The sequence below is a fragment of the Passer domesticus genome, chromosome 8 (genome assembly GCF_036417665.1).
Source record: "Passer domesticus isolate bPasDom1 chromosome 8, bPasDom1.hap1, whole genome shotgun sequence".
NCBI lineage: Eukaryota > Metazoa > Chordata > Aves > Passeriformes > Passeridae > Passer > Passer domesticus.
In genome coordinates, this window is record NC_087481.1 from 42,097,548 (window position 1) to 42,113,900 (window position 16,353).

Here is a 16,353-nt window from a genome sequence, read left to right on the forward strand (position 1 = left end):
CACTATTTCTTTCTAGCTGACAAATCCTCCACTCTAATGACCTTTGAATCTCCTGGGTCTTGCTCAGACCTGCCAGGCTGTGGTTCCACACTGTTTTCAGCTGGCACCAGTAACATTTAATCCAACTCCAAGGGTCCATACCCCATTTAAGATGTCACCAGGTCTGCCTTTGTAAAGGCAGCTGCAAGTAAGCTCACAGATCACTAGACAGCAAACCTGGGGAAAGATTAGCCAGGACAGTGTGTCCTCTCTGTCTAGATGAACACAGGCCTGCCTACAACAAATTTCCACTACAGCGTATTCTTTTCATCAGCAACATCCTTCATATTTTTCTTTCTTTTTAAAATCATGTGAAATCTGCAACACTAAATATTTTTAAAATATAGAGCACAGCTCAACCCAAACTGCTACCACCAACTTCACAGGCATGAAAATATAGTACATCCAATCTACAAAATAAACCTCTTGCTTTTTTCTTGTCAAGAAAGGAGTTTCTGGCTCTCTTCCCCTGGGCTTTCAATATAGAATGACAAAATTTGAACACAGATTCAGAAATTGATTTTTCACTAATACCCATTTTTCCAGCTCGGTGTGTGATTGTGTGGTCACAATACCTTCACAACACCTTTTCAAGTTCCTCAGAATTTAGAATTACACATTTATGCTAAAACAGAAACACAGCTGATGATAGATCATCTCCTCCACCAAACCTTTAAAGCTAGCAGGATGTAAAGATTATCAAGGATCCCAGAAGTCTCTGTATTCATTTTACAGATGCTACACCACACAGGATGCTCACCACACAAGTGGGATCAGCAGAAAGCAGCCCTTCTTCCCACCGCTCAGTGAGTATATCTTTGCTTTTTTTTTTCCTCAGCAACAAGTTGGCAACACTAAGGTTCTTCTGAGATATGGTGACATCAACTCAGTGAGGATAAAAAATAAAATACCTAAAGTTTATTGCTGTGACTACAGCTTCCAATGATAACTGCTTCATTGCCAGGCAGAAAATCTCAAACATTCATTTTAATTTAGGAGCAGAACGCTGGCAGCAGTGTGGGCTGAATCACCACAGCTGGACATCTCAGGTAGCTCCCTGCAAGCTGCAGGTGTTTGAGAAATTTGACAAGGTCCTCCCTTTATTTCAACAGTAGCAGTGCAGAAGCTTTATGTTAAATAACAGGCTTTGGAAATGTTAAGCTCCTTCTTGTGTTGTTTAATTCATAGACAAATGGTCCACAATGCTATTTTATTTTCAGTTATTTTTTAAAGAAAACAATATTGTGTTCTGTTAATGACCATATTCATTTTGCAAAAATAGTTTTTTCATATGAGACAATACACTCTTGAGACACAACAATCACTATTGTTGCTAAAACTGCTTGTGATAAGAAGTGGATCTTCAAATGCAGATATTTAGGGTAAAAAGGAAACTGCAGTACATAACAATTCAAAAGTTAAGTCTTTTGAGCCAAAGCTGTACCACTTTTAGCATCAAAACATCTTAATAGACTATTAAAGGAAAGCTTTGCATCTTGTCAGCAGCTCTTTTGGGTCATGGGTATAAATATTTCCAAGTAATTTATGGCCAGACAACAAATTCTTTGTTCAGGGATTTCATATTTCAATGATTTGCTAAATGTCCACTTCTGTGGAAAATAAACAAAATTTAACAACCCACATGGAGAACTGCTTACAGAAAATTATTCTGGCAAATTGTACTCTATATCTGAAATATTTTGTGACAATCACAACATCTTTTCATGGCTTATATTCAAGATGACAGGTTGTAAATTCTGCAGTAAGTTTAGATGATAACATACACCTCTGTTATCTGTACTTATGCCTTCCATTTTTATCTTCTCATATTTACACTGATTGACAATTTCTGAATGAGCACCTGTTATCAGAGTAAATCTTCTAGGGCACTATTCTTTACTTTGATTTAAAAATTCCTGTATTTTCTCACATGGGAACAGTCCTCTAGTGAACAGACGCTGCTGCCACAGACTTGGAATTTTTGCAGATACCTTTTGTGGCCCTCTCTAGAGATCTGCAAACCATATGTTGAAATACATTGTCCCCAGTCTCCAACACATCTCATGAAAAGCAAACAGTTTACAAATAAGGCACTTAAAGTTCTTTATTGGTGGCCCAATTTCACTTGCAGCAGCAATAGGCCCATATTTCTGATTACAGATACTTATATGGTTGACAAGAAATTATGATTTGAATGCCACCAAGGCATCAGCATTATTCAGTGGCAGTGAAGGTGGCACAGCTCCATGCCAGGTTATTGGGAAGAGACCTCATGATGTGTTTGCCTGGATCTCCAATTACAATCTCTTCCTAAAAGACTGGAGAGTATTCAGCCAAAAAAGAAAAAGCAAAATTTTGTACATAAGTCTGCCTCAAAAATAGTGTTCTTGCAGGCAAGCCTTTGCTGCCAGCTCTGATTTTACCCAGCTTGGTGAATGTCTGAGATCCAACAAGCTCTGTCCACTCTGTCTTGGTCCCTGACCAGTTTTTCCACCACTACTAATATGTGGCAAGCTGCTGCTTGCCTCTCAACCTGCCACACCCTGCAGGGCAAATAATTTCCAATGTGAGAAAACTGTTACCTTTCATATGGGTCTGCCTTCCCTTCCCACAATCTCCTTAAGAGACATAAGAACTGTACACAAAAAATGGATTTTGTCAGATTACAAACTTTCCTTGTGGTTATACTTTAAACTTCTACAAGCTAAAAAACTTGGGTTTAGGTGTTTCACTGTACCAAAATCCCACCCTTCTGCTTGATATATCAGGAAAAAAACTCTGCTGCCAATTTTCTCTTGAAGACATAATGTACCTCTAAGAATAGACTTCACCTCAGTTTTCCTTAACTTAAAAGTTATTTTTGTAACATCCCTCTGGGCTTTGTGTTTTGGGTTGGTTTTTAAACAATTATGATAATTAGCAGTGAAATAGCTATCAGTGATGAAATAAACCCCTTTCAGTCATGTCTTGTGCTAGCTCCCATTTGATAACAAAGGCCAGGATAGACAGCAAGAATATGCTCAGTACTGATTTGATTTCCATGCACATCTCTGTTCTGCACTACTAGAGAATTCATTCTTGTCTGTGCACTACCCAAAAGCCATGTTTATTGCCAGAAGTGAATCACCACCAGATTTGCATACATGCTAATATGTACAGAACCACACAGATGTATCAGATAATCTAGATCTCCATACAAAGCCTTAAATAAACAGCAAGGTACAAAAAGAAAATCAATGACGCTCACTGCCTAATTTTGCTCTGTTCAAACAGAATAAAAACAAATTTTCACTATGACATATTTAATCCTGGGATGTATGAAAATGAAAATTTGCAGTAAGAGATTGTTTTAAAAAAATTCAGCTGTTTTTTGCCTCTTTTCAGTATATATAGGAATATATATATATATAAATATATACTATTCAATCCTTTAGAAACAGTTGGATATCCAGTACAACAAGAAAAACTAAAACTTGTAATCTTTCCAGGTGAAAGAAATTATCCTCACCTTACAGAAGCAGTGACCATTAGAACAGAACTGTTTTCTGATACTTGTGCTTTGGGCATGCAGATACCAATTTGTGATTTTGCTCCCCAGTCTTTCTTCTGACAGCTGCACCCCAGCAGACTCAACTATTTCTAAAGCTCTTTATTTTCATACAAGACCTACAATGGCCAGCTTTCTTTAGACTTTCTGATCCACAGAGGAAGGATCAGATCTGTGTGTTATATATTGAGAGAAAAAAAAAAAAAGAGGTGTTTGTAGCTGACAGACAGTGCCATATGTACTTATCAACTGCAGATGAAGCAAGTTTCAAAATTTGCCACAAATATTTCCAATTAAATATTTCAAACTCAACGACAATATCAAATATAATACTGTTTCTTACTAAAAGGGATAAGATACGTTATATAATTTTCAGGGAGTTTTAGAAATAATTTTCAGAGAAAATTAATTCAGGAAAGTGAAAACATCCCCTGATTATTTTCTGTTCTTCTAGACTCTTGTGTGAGCATGATATAGCAATCTTGTTTCAGTGTACAAACTACAAAAGCTTTGATGTTTCATTCTATGATACTCATCCAGTTCAAGAAAAACACTAAGAAAATATATTTTGATACCAGTGTAATTGGTTACACTACACATCATGCCAGTATGATATGCATTTGCAATTTTTAAAATTATATTTGGATATTTTTTTGAAAGCTCCCTTCAAAAACAAAGATAAGTGTTTCTAGAACTGCATTTTTGTTGTGAATCTTGAAGGAAATCCAACCTTACAGAAACTGCTTTTGTTACCTTGATAGGAAAGAAATCACTTTCTAAATGTCTCCAGAGTGCCCTGCTTGGCAAAAATGTGAATTAATGTTCCCTTACCTCTGACTTATCAGGCTCCTTTGAAATGTCTGGATGAACCCCCAAGAATTAGAGACCCCAAAATCACTTCTGAAAACTCATCCAGTCTTAAACCCTGGTAGGAGCAAACAGAAGATAGTTTCAAATGTGGGGGGGGGAAATGCAACATCCAGTTTCAAGAAAAGGCATTAAGATAAATGTGGTTTAATCTCAAATCTCCTGAAATTCACTGAGCTATAAGTCCCCATTCATGCACCTCATAAATTACCAGTTGCAGTCCCCTCTGCACTGCCACCTCTGGGTTATCTTGCATCTCCACACTTTGTTACTCCCTTGCAGTAATGCTGCTAAATGCACGTGGTGTAGAACAGCAAGAGAATAACCAATCCATAGATCTTTTTTCCTGTACATCTTTTAGCTTCCCAAGCTTTATCAACGTCTACTCTGCAGACACAAGACACACCCAGCAAACTTCAGATCTTATGCCTTTTTCCTCTGCAAAAGGACAAAACTTCCACTCGTTTTGATGTTAAAACCTTTTTCCTGTGTCAAGGTTTCACAAAACAGTCCATCTGCTTTAGAAAATATCTTTTATTTGTTAATTCCCATCTGCTTATTGTGCATCTGGCAGTGCGCTCATGAAGCATAATTTCTCTGCAAAGACATAATAAAGCAAGACTTGTGGCTAAAATCTGGTTACTCTGTAAGTTACTGCATCTCTTTCCTGTGCCTGTGACACGGGAAACAATACCCAAGGATGTCACAGAAAGGTACCTAAAGAAATGGGATCATGGTAATTCAGCAAAACCCCCTAGATTAAATTATGCTTTTGGAGTGGGTTCTCAGTGACAGATAAACATTGAACAGCCTTATACTGCTTAATGCATCCAACTTCTAATTGAACTTTTTCATCTCTGAATTTTGGACCAAAATTTATATTGTATGGTTTTTTACACATAAATAATGAAATGGAGATTGCTAAGTCTTCAGCAATAAATTCTCTGCAAAAAAGAAACTACATCAGCTTAAGGAACATTCTTTAAACAGACTGCATTAGAAAAACTACATGGAAAGGAGTAAGACGAAATCTGTTCTTTTTCACTTTAGTTTATTAATGCTGTATCTTTCATAAGCTAGGCAAGTTATTTATAGGCTCAAAAAGAATACTGTTGTTTATCAGGCTAAACAATAAAGAAAATGGCTCTTGTGAGGGTGGCTGTTGTTAGCAATTAGCTGCTCTACTGATCTCAAAACTTTCTTCTGCAATATAGACTTTAACTGCAATAACTTCATCACACACTTTTCCTAGAGTTCCTTTTAGGTTTTTCCTCATTTCTCAGTTATTTCTGTGTAAAAATATATATATTTTAAACAAAATGTCATGAGTGGCACTACTGGTGGCTGTCTATGCTTATTCTACGTCCAAAATATATTACAGAGAGGTTTTTTTTCATAGCTATTTCTGCATATCTATTGCATAGATTTTGTGAGTGATCTGAGCAGGGTTGGCAGAACAGACTGCTGCCTTTTCCACCCATGGCACTGAGGCAGAAAAAGTCTTCATACCAAATAGGAAGCTATAACATTAGGTTTAGCAAATTGCTAACAGGTCATATTATCAGCTTGGGATGTAGGTAGAATTTAGACATCTGGATTCTATTGAAAGTGCTTAAATCTTTATTTAAATTTTGTTCCAAATTCTTCCTCTGAGGAAATCTGAGGTCTGCACAATTCCTAGACATGGAATGAGGACTCAAGAAGCCAGTGAACTTTTGGGACTGACACATTCTAAGGAAAAGCATAAGTACTCATACTTGGATTGTGAGAACACAGGCAGAGAAAGAGAGCTGATCCTTGTAGATAAAAATCTCAAGATCAACAAAAAGGCACACTTATTTGCATAGAAATTCTAAATTCTCATCAATTTAATGGGAGCCTGGAATACTCGTGAATTGTTGGCCAAGATACAGACTGGAAAAGTTCCCAAAAAAGTGTTTCATTACTTGTGTGGGTGTGGAGAAAGTGTTATAATTCTTCAACTGAATCTGAGTAGTTACGTTTCTTTATCACTTTCTAAGCCAAAAAACTATTTTTAAATTGAATTAAAAATTGCTACTTATGCAGTTATCTTGTGGATACCCTCCAAAACAGCATTTCTGTAGCTATCTTGGGTCAGAACAGCATGATGAATCAGCATGAAAACACCACCAGTTCAAACACAATTAATTTCCTTTATTTTTTCATTCTCCACTAAGATGTGGTTTGTATCCATCCCTCATAATTTACTCCTAACGTTTTCTCACTCTTAAATGTAAAGAAAATAAAGGAATTGTGATGTGATATAATCTATTTAATTCAGAACCAGAAAAGTAAAGCCTTAAGAGCAAAAGAAAAAAATATCCCAACACACTAATAGGAAATTCTTAAAGAAGAATTCAACTCTGTTCAATTATCCTGCAAAAGTCTCTGTAGCTCCTACTACAGAGCTAATGCTCATATCACAGATGGAGGGAATAGCAAAGGTAATAATTGGCTGAGTATCGTTGCCTGTTTAATCCTCAAAAAATTTGAAAAGGCAGAAATACTTTTGTCTCTCCATCATGTATCTGTTTTAGTTATGCCTGTAAGCAGATAGCCTTTCTCCAAAGTGAGGGCTTAAATAAGACAGAGATACCCAAAATATATGTTCATCTCACATCCCCCTGACAAAGATCTGTGAGGGTTTTTATGTTGTGGAACAAAAGGGAAGATATTATCTGAGGAAAAGCACAATAGTCCAAATCTCCACAAATTTAGATCTTTGTGGATAACCAAACAACATTTCCAACCTAGCTGCTTCCTTGTGCACCCTGTGCAAAGTTAGATATCCACATAATAGCACACTAACATCTACTTTGCACCCTTACAGTTTGCACAACTTAGAATAGAAGAAACTTAAAACATACAAGAAGTGGTTTGTGTTTCTAACTAGGAAAAAATACAAGGTTTTCCAACAGAATGAAACCAGCCCATTTGTATACCCTATGCTAATATGCTTCTTTCAGAAGCTGATATATTCAGCTAAAAACCACATCCACCACTAAGGGCTGTGCAGCAAAATCTCTCTGTGAGCAATAGGCTCGCCAGCTGCTGGCATTTCAGGGCTCTCAGTGGCATAAGATGAGTAGCACATATTTGTGCAAGGGAAACAAATCAAAAGGCCTTTGCAATTTACTCATTTTATCCTTTTTGGTAGCTCCTCAAAGCCTCTGTTTTCCTAACTTGTTTGTTTTAATAGAAGGTATTATTCTCTTTACAAATGCTGCCTAACAGTTTGCAACAAATTTGGTTCTTTAAGATTATTTCAATAGTAACATTCCTTCAGCTATATACCTGATTCTTGTATCTGCTTCAGGAAGAATCTAGAGATTCAACAAATTTTTAAATAGTCAATTTATTTGCTCTCTCTGCACTGCTTGCAACAGCCTCATCTTTTACTTCAGGAGAGATGTTACTGGATCACAATAAAAGGTTCCTATAGTGCCCTAAAGAGACAGGTGACAGCACAATTCCTAATTATATTTCAAAAATCCTTCTTTGTCCTGTCTTAACCCTGCTTCCTAAAGAAATGTCTCCCATGTAACCTCAGGATCTTCAAGATTTAAGTACATCTAAATGCCTCTGAGGATAGTGGCCAACTTGAAGGACAGTGAATCTCATTCACATTCTCTGCTTCTGGAATTTCTGATTGAAATTTCCTAGTGCTGTATTAGTATTAGTTGCCCTGGGATGGTAAGACTAGTAAGGGAGGTATCACTGGTAATCTTCTTCTCCTACATAATAGAAAACATGGAAGTGGTTTCACCAAAGCCTTGGAAAAATGGACCTTGTGAAAATGATCTGACCCTCTTATGCACTGTATACATTGTGATTTGCAGCTCCTGTACCACAAACAAAACTTAAACTGGAGGTATGTGTTTTCAGAGATAAATTTTCCTCAGTGATCATTCAAGGATTTTCCAACTACACACATGTAAGAACAGCTGCCAATATGACAGCACCATTATCGTCAAAGCTACACTGGCAACATTTCATCATTCACATTTGCTTTTCATACTGCCTCCCTGCTCTGCATATTTTGTAGATATGCACTATTCAAAGATTTCTTAATATCCAAAACTAATATTTGGCCTGGCTTAGCAGTGTTACAGCTATATAAGATTAATTATTTTTAAATAGGATTACAAATCATGGAGATTTTTTAATTCTTTACTGCTGAGTAGTAGAGACATTTTGTTAATGAAGTACTGGCTTGTCTCCTTTTATTTGTGATACCTACTATCTCAACTATATAATGGATTTGGGTGACAGAGGTTAAGCATCATAAGTCACAGAATTTTAATTTCAAGTAGGTAGTAGACAACAGTATAATGAATTATGAAGAGATGGTGTTCAATAAACATTCAGTGAAAGAACTGAGAACACAAAGACAAGAGAATAATTCTAGTTTAAATCAGCACTAACTGGTGAAAATCAGCCATTTACAAGAGGTTATATTCTTTATCAATACAAAGATATATCTCTTGTTAGTATTTTAGGAGGAGAGGGGAGTGGAGAGAGAACTGAGAGAACAAGAGATGCAGTCATCAATGTGACCAGTTCAGTCAAAGCCCCTGTTCAGCACACAGCAGTGACCTCCAATGTTAAATTAAGAAATAGAAAAGAGCAAAAGCCCAGTGCTACAGTGTGAATCACCACACATCCTTAAGAAAGCATAATTTTGTTGACCTGTTTTCAAAAGGTTGGTAGAAATGGAGATGGAGAGCTCAGAGATGGATATAAGAACAATCAAAGAATAGAAATAGTTAATGGGGAGAGAGTGTAAAAATGAAATCACCTATCTTACTAATAGAATAGAAACGCAGAGAATAACATTGGGAAGGTAGATAAACCTATTAATACTCTCTTGCAATACAGGAATTAAGTTTAAAAATCAACTTAGATAAATTAAAATTAGGCAAATGTCAATGTAACAGCAATTTAAAAAATCAAACCAACACCAAGAACACAGATCGTTTGATACTGTCAAAGTCTGAATATGGATTTCATTGCCACAAGATGCTTTGCAGCATTCAGATAACTGCTGGCCAATATAGAAGTCACAAAATAAAGAGTACTAAAGTAGAGGATGCTTGTACAGGAATTAAAGTTCTGAAATTAACACAGACTGTGATGCTTCCTGATACGAAACAACTTCCATTTACTGTAGGAATCTCTTTCGAAAGATTGTTGCTTTGCAGAAACCTAATGCAGAGCTTTTCTTAAAACTTTCTGAAGTAAACAGTCCAGGCTGCTGTTGGATATAGAGGTGGTGAACTACTTCTAAAATCTAGTTACAAGGTTTTTCAATTTCAGCCAATTGTATGAAGTTTTAATGAAAAATTACCTTCTAGCTGTTAAAACTCTTGTAATGGAATTTGGGCTGTGGAAAAGGGAAGCTACAGCTACAGGCTGCAACTTACTTTAGAATAGAACCTGCATGGAAAAAAAGGAATCTGTCAGCCTTCCTCTGCAGAGCAAATGTGGGTGCTTTGGTATGGCTTTCCATCAGAACTGAACACCTAAGATATTCTTCTGCAGTGTGTACACACCTCCTTGTTGCTCCAGTGACTGTATCTTTTGCAAGAAGCTAAATGCCAATGAGTATAACTTGGATTTTAAAACAGCAGATGCAAATTTTTAAAAAGCAAAGGTTTGAAAGTAATTTTTCCTTCAAGCAAGACATTATTTGTCAGAAAGTAAATTGAGCTACTCTGGGATTGTCCTAGAATAAAGATAAAACCTTAGGAGGCTATAATTACTGCACCTTCTCTGGTCTGGTAAAACTCTGCTGAACCCAGTGAGGTTGCACTGCCACTTTGAAAGAATCAGCTCAAATCTACCTGCGGTATAAAGCAGTTTAAAGACATATGTTCCAAATTTTAAAGCAGCTGGAAATGCCCTATTTACTTGCATAGAGCCATGGTAATCGTTGGCAGTTTAGGTCCGGTTTGGCTTTGCCACCCTGGCTCCCGGGGGGCAGCAAGGCAGGTACCCAGAGGGACAGCCAGGCAGCCGGGCTGGCATGGGGCGGCAGCTCACCGTGCTCCGGCGGCTCCTTCGAGCAGAGAGGCTGCGGGCTGGCACTCGCCTCGCTCCCTGCTCTGAGCACGGCTCATTTCCAAGGGGCCCGGAGGAGGAGGAGGCAGCAGAGCGCTGGCGGGACCGCTGAGCGCGGGTCCCCGCGCCGGGGCTGCGGGCAGCGGCGCGGCCGGTCCCCCGGAGCGGCGGGAGGCCGCGGCAGGGCTCGGCGCTCTCACCTGTCGATACTTATCACACAGAGGGTCATGATGGAGGCCGTGCAGCACATGACATCCATGGCGATGAAGACGTTGCAGAAGAGGCGCCCGAAGATCCACTCGCCGCCGATCAGGTCGGTGACGCTGACGAAGGGCATGACGGCCAGGGCCACCGAGAGATCGGCCAGGGCCAGCGAGACGATGAGATAGTTGGAGGGCTGCCGCAGCTTCTTCACGAAGCAGACGGAGATCACCACCAGGCAGTTGCCGGCGATGGTCAGCAGGGTGATGAGGCAGAGCACGGCCCCGATGAGAACTTTCTCGGCGCTGCCGTAGCTGAGGATCTGCTCCCCGCACTGCGAGTCGTTGGCGGGGAGGGGGCTCGCCGTGGGCAGCGCCGTCGGGGGGGGCGACGGGCCGAGCTTCGCCAGGCTGCGCGGGGGCCAGGAGCCCGCGATCATCCTGCCGCCGCCCAGCGCCCGCGGCTCCTCCAGCACCAGGGGCCGCAGGTTACCGTAGAGGTGGCTGCCGTTGAGGGCGAGCACCATGCTGGCGTGAGCAGCCCATGGAGCCTCGCCGCCCGTTCTCCGGCTGTCCCCGGCGCCGGGATGCTCGGGCTCCTCCTCGGGCGCCCGGCGCCGCCCGCCCCCTCGCAGCCGGCCGAGCGGCCCGTGGGGGCCCAGCCTTCAACTTCCCCCGGGGCAGCCGGGCTCGCCCGCGGCGCATCCCGGGTGGCCGCGGGGTGGGCACGGCGCTATGGGCACGGCGCTACGGCCCCCAGCCCGCGGGCAGAGGGGCGGGCGGCGGTGGCTGCGCTCCCTCCCTCCCTCCCTCCCTCCCTCCCTCCCACCCGCGCCCATCGCCCGCTGCCGCCCGCGGCTGCTTCCCGAGGGCGACAGGCGACGGGATGGGAACCGCTCCGCCTCCCTCTCCCTCCTGCCCTCTGAGCTGCAGGTGGCGGTGCGCCCCTTCCCCGCACGCCGGGGAGCCGGTTCCTCCCGCGGCTTCTCCTTCGCGGCCGCCCCAAGCGAGGGGCGCTCTGGGAACCCCCTGCACATATATATATATATATATATATGTGTGTGTGTGTGTGTGTGTGTGTGTGTGTGTGTGTGTGTGTGTACACAGGTCTCGCTGCGGGCGGGTGCCGCGGCTGGCGCGGAGCCGGCCGCAGGCGGAGGTGGCCCGGCCGGAGCGGGGCTCCAGCATCTCGCTTTGCCGGCTCCGGCACAGCCCTGCGGCACGTCCCGGGTATGTAAGCACTCCTCTGTGGATCCAAGCTTGCATGTCTTCTTCATAATAAGTTGATGTGAATGCCATCGCCTATATTTTCTCTTTTATTCATATTTTTATACCCTGGTTTTGAATTTACTCGGCTCCATGTGTAATTACTTCTGTAAAGCTAAACCCAACAAACTCTTGTTGCTTGAATTACCTGCTTTTCTTGTAGGCTCCCTGGACTCTTAGATACAAGCCAATTTCTGGGACTCACTAGCTTTCTCAATTCTTTAAGTCCTATTCTTGCCTCTGAGTGGGGTGAAAATTAACTATTTGAATCATGAGTTATCAGCAGAAGATCACACCCCTTGATTTATCAACATGCCAGACAGTAAGGACTAAAACCAAGAAACACCTGCTCCTGAGTGTCCCTCACATTGTCAACATGAGACAGAAGCCAGGTGAACTAGAAAAGGAGAGTGAATGAAAAGTGTTGGTCCCAGATGCATCAATAACCGTGAGGTTTAAATGAGGGGAGATCTTGCAACAACATAGAAAGTTTTATTTAAGTATGCACGGGACAGGGAAGAACTGTTTGTGTGGCTCAGTAGTAAGAAAGGCTGCAGGAGCACATTATACTGACTGCAACCATTATAATGGTTGCACATTATACTGACTTGAAAATCTGCTTTGAAGACAAACCTAATTAATATCCAGTTATTGGGAGAAAAAACAAAACCAAAACCCTCAACTGACAGTCCTACAGGCTAGTGAAACACAAATCCATAGCAACTGAGGCTTCCATACTTGTTTCACAGAACACAGATTGAGCACAGGCAGAAATGCAGGGTTTGGTAGTTCAGTTGCTGCCCTTCCCTACTACCCCACATCTTGATTTGACTAAGGTAATAAAATAAGCAATGATAAGGATGAAATCTTGTTGGGCAGCTCCTTGACCATTACAAGCTGAAAGCATCTTCCTGTTCAGTCAAGTGTTTCCCCACACTTTGTTAGTTGCTTTATTGTGTCCAATCACAATAAAAGCAACAAAATCACAAAATAAAAATCCCTGTTTAACCACCCGAAATGTGTTGAGCTTTGGGTGAGTTACCCCACCAGGTGATAAATAAAGTATTTAGTCCTCTTCAGTTAAGCAAATACTAGGAAGAAAAAGGTCTTTAGAAATTGTGAGGATATATCTAAGTTGAAACATTAATGCAAAACTTGGAGAGAGAATGTTTCCTTATTGTTAGACATTTTTCAAAAATAGTGTCTGAAGCACAGCTAAGGAGTTAGGGACTTAGTAAATTTTGTTCAAAATAGATTCTTATCACAAAAGCTGATAAAATTGTACAGTTTAATAGTCCCAGTAAAAGCAATTTTTCAGTTGCTTAAATGTCACTAAGGCAGAGCAAATTATAATCTGGTGCTTCCTGCAAATGCGTTAACACAGTTCATTAAATCAGTCATTCCTCTTGACAGCTTTTCAATACACTTCTGGGATGTGACTCTAAATGTTCTCAGTGGATGATACACAGGATCATTTGGTAGGGTAGGGATCACTCCTACCCATTCCAACCCAAAAGTAGGACTGAACCTTTTGTTCTGTATCTTAAATTCCCTTCCAGTTCATTCCAAGTTAATCACCTGATTTCTTTCCTTCTCAAAGGCCATGTTACCACTCTTTGAATTTTCTGCTGTAATCTTACCTTTGAAGAAACAAAGCAATTTAAATCAATTTAGGTACCATTATAGAAAGGGATTTATGTACTATTGCAGAGAAGATGTGAAAAACCCTGGCAAGACAAAGCAGCTGACACCTCTCTAAAATATGCTCCTTGAAAGCTTTTTACTAGGACACACCTAAAATAACTTCCAGTTTCCCAGGCTGGGCTGAATCCAGTGAGGTGCTTTCCATGAGGGTTTAGAGGGTTTCACATGGCCAGTGTCTGGAAAAGCATAGAGAACCCATCACTCCATGAGATGACATCTATTCCAGGCACTTAAAGTAACAACAAAGGAAAGTAGGACTCCATCTTTCCAAGGGTACATCCCACTTTTGTCTTCAGAGATCCTATAAAAAATTCTAACATGTTGTTCCAGACAGAATACAGAAGTGAAATAAATGTCCAATTAGCTGTCAAGAATAACAAGCTGATATTTGTCCTCTACCCAATAAATTACTTTTTCACCTTTCATTAGGCTTCAAAAAATATAATCAAATCATTTTTCTGGCTGGGCTTAGTAAAATCCTGTCCTTTGAGTAATTTAGGCTCTCTATGCATAAAAGCGTCTTAATATTTCCATATATTTTCAATTCTGTGCTAAGTCCTTCTTTCTGCACTTAGGGAAGTTAAATATTTTGTTAATATTTGATAATGTACTTTATTTGCAAATCTCACCTTTGGTATTTTATTATTGTTGTATAGAAAAAAATCAGATTATAAAAAGAAAAAAGAAAAGGCAAGAGAACTTTTTACTTTGATATTTTCCCACTCCCTAAGTAGTTAACTCCTCTGTTTAATTTTTCCCCTCCTCCAGAAACAGTGCTAATCACATAACATCTTCAGCATTTGTTATTGATACCAAGTGTATACTACAGCAGTGGCTATTGCTATCAATTCTTTGCTGCCACGTTGGTGAGATAAGGTAAGACAGGTCATTAAGGCTAGCCAAGGAAATGCAGTTTCCCAAGCACACTTTGATATAGTGTGGCCAGACTGTATCTATCAAAGTGTTTATGCTGAAAAACCTTGCATTAAATCCTGGATCCTTCATCCCTCTCTGGAGGACTTGATGTTTGCAGACAGCAGGTCTGTGCTAACTTGGAGCATCCTGACTGAAATGGGTCAAGGAACACGGGGCAAGAGCATCAGCAGCAGAGGAGAAAACGCTGACAGCCCAGCATGGCAACACCTCCCTCACACAGCTGCCTCCAGAAAACAATAGCCCTGCTCGTCTTAGCTAAAAAAGTTGAAGGCACTGCTGCATTCCCCTTCTTAAACCATTCAATATTGTACACACGGCAGGAAGGCAACATAAGTATGCAATGCAATAAACAATCAGATCAGAATTTTTTCTTATTATTTTGTTCTTTCTTATCATCCCCTCTTTTGTCCTTCCTTGCCTGAGAGAGCTTATCTCCTTAAATGGTTGTTTTCATTTGTCTTTTCTTTTCTTTTCTTTTCTTTTCTTTTCTTTTCTTTTCTTTTCTTTTCTTTTCTTTTCTTTTCTTTTCTTTTCTTTTCTTTTCTTTTCTTTTCTTTTTCTTTTCATTTTCTTTTTTTGCTTTGCTTTTCTTTATTACTGAAACCTTGATTTTTATTCCCAGCATGTACTGTTTAGCAAATAACACTTGTCTAATCTCTAGCAAATATGTTGCAGCTGCACTTTTCTCTTCTGCATTTTCTTGTCTTTGTGAATATAAATCATCATCACTCTGTGGCAGTAAAACAGAGAGGTAACTATTCCCATATTTGGCCATTTCTTACCATTGTCAAAATAAATACTTTCATCTGTGCAACTTAAATATGAAATTATGTCTTCCCTTTTTTGGAAACAGCAAATACTATCAAGGACAAGGTGGCATCTGAAAAGAAAATGAACAATTAAGATGACATTTATGCTTAAAATTCTGTATCACTCAAAATGAGAGCTCCCAACTCTGAAAACTCCATCTGTACCTTTACATTGGAGTTTATGGAGGTTATGAGGTTATGATAAAAGTGACTGTGACATTCATGTTACTGAGTTGCTGAGGCAGATAGTGATAAATAAAATCTTAGCACCTTAAAAGTGCCAAATGCAGAACTAAAACAAAATAAACTTAACAGTTACTACCATGGGCTGCCCATTGAAAATGTATTAGAAGAATTGTGACAGTTTCTGCATTAAAATTTACTGAAAGGCCTGTCTTGAGGTCTAAGTGTATCGAGAAACACTTGGAGTGAGGAGATCTGTTTTCACCAAGGAGAACTTCAGGACAGTAATCAAACAAAGCATGTTAGAAGCTTGCAGCTTAACAGTGAGAACCATAAGGAAGCTCTCCCCAGACCACTGGGGCGGGTGTAAATAAAAGCAGTAATAACTTGGAAATAAGGCTGTGCACGGTTCTGAGTACATGATTTGTGATACCTGGTGCTAAAAGTGCTTTGTACTGAGATTCTTACACCATTACAGCAAATATGGTTCTGCAGATCTTATGCATGAAGGTCTGTTTAAATGCCCTCCATTCTAAGCACCTCAAAGAAATGTTTCTTTTGCTTGTATATTGCCAAACACAAAGGCTGCTTAATCTTCTTTGGTATCTCTGAACACTGCTGCAGTAGGGCCATTCAGAAATAACTGATACATGCTTCTGGATCACTTTTTACCTTCATTAAGACAAATCAATTTACATCAAACACTGAGCCAAAGAAAACC

The 16,353-nt window shown here is 40.1% G+C and overlaps 1 protein-coding gene across 2 annotated transcripts in view; it reads right to left on the minus strand.

Annotated features, from left to right (window-relative positions):
- Positions 1-11,552, minus strand: part of HTR7 (5-hydroxytryptamine receptor 7) — a 29,735-nt gene extending 18,183 nt beyond the window's left edge. For both annotated transcript variants that reach the window (XR_010367385.1, XM_064430837.1), the window contains exon 1: positions 10,735-11,552. Coding sequence is in view for 1 of the 2 variants with exons in the window: in XM_064430837.1 (XP_064286907.1) it covers positions 10,735-11,261 (527 nt within the window). In the remaining variant the exon portion in view is untranslated. The remainder of the gene's footprint in view (positions 1-10,734) is intronic.
- Positions 11,553-16,353: the final 4,801 nt, after the last annotated feature.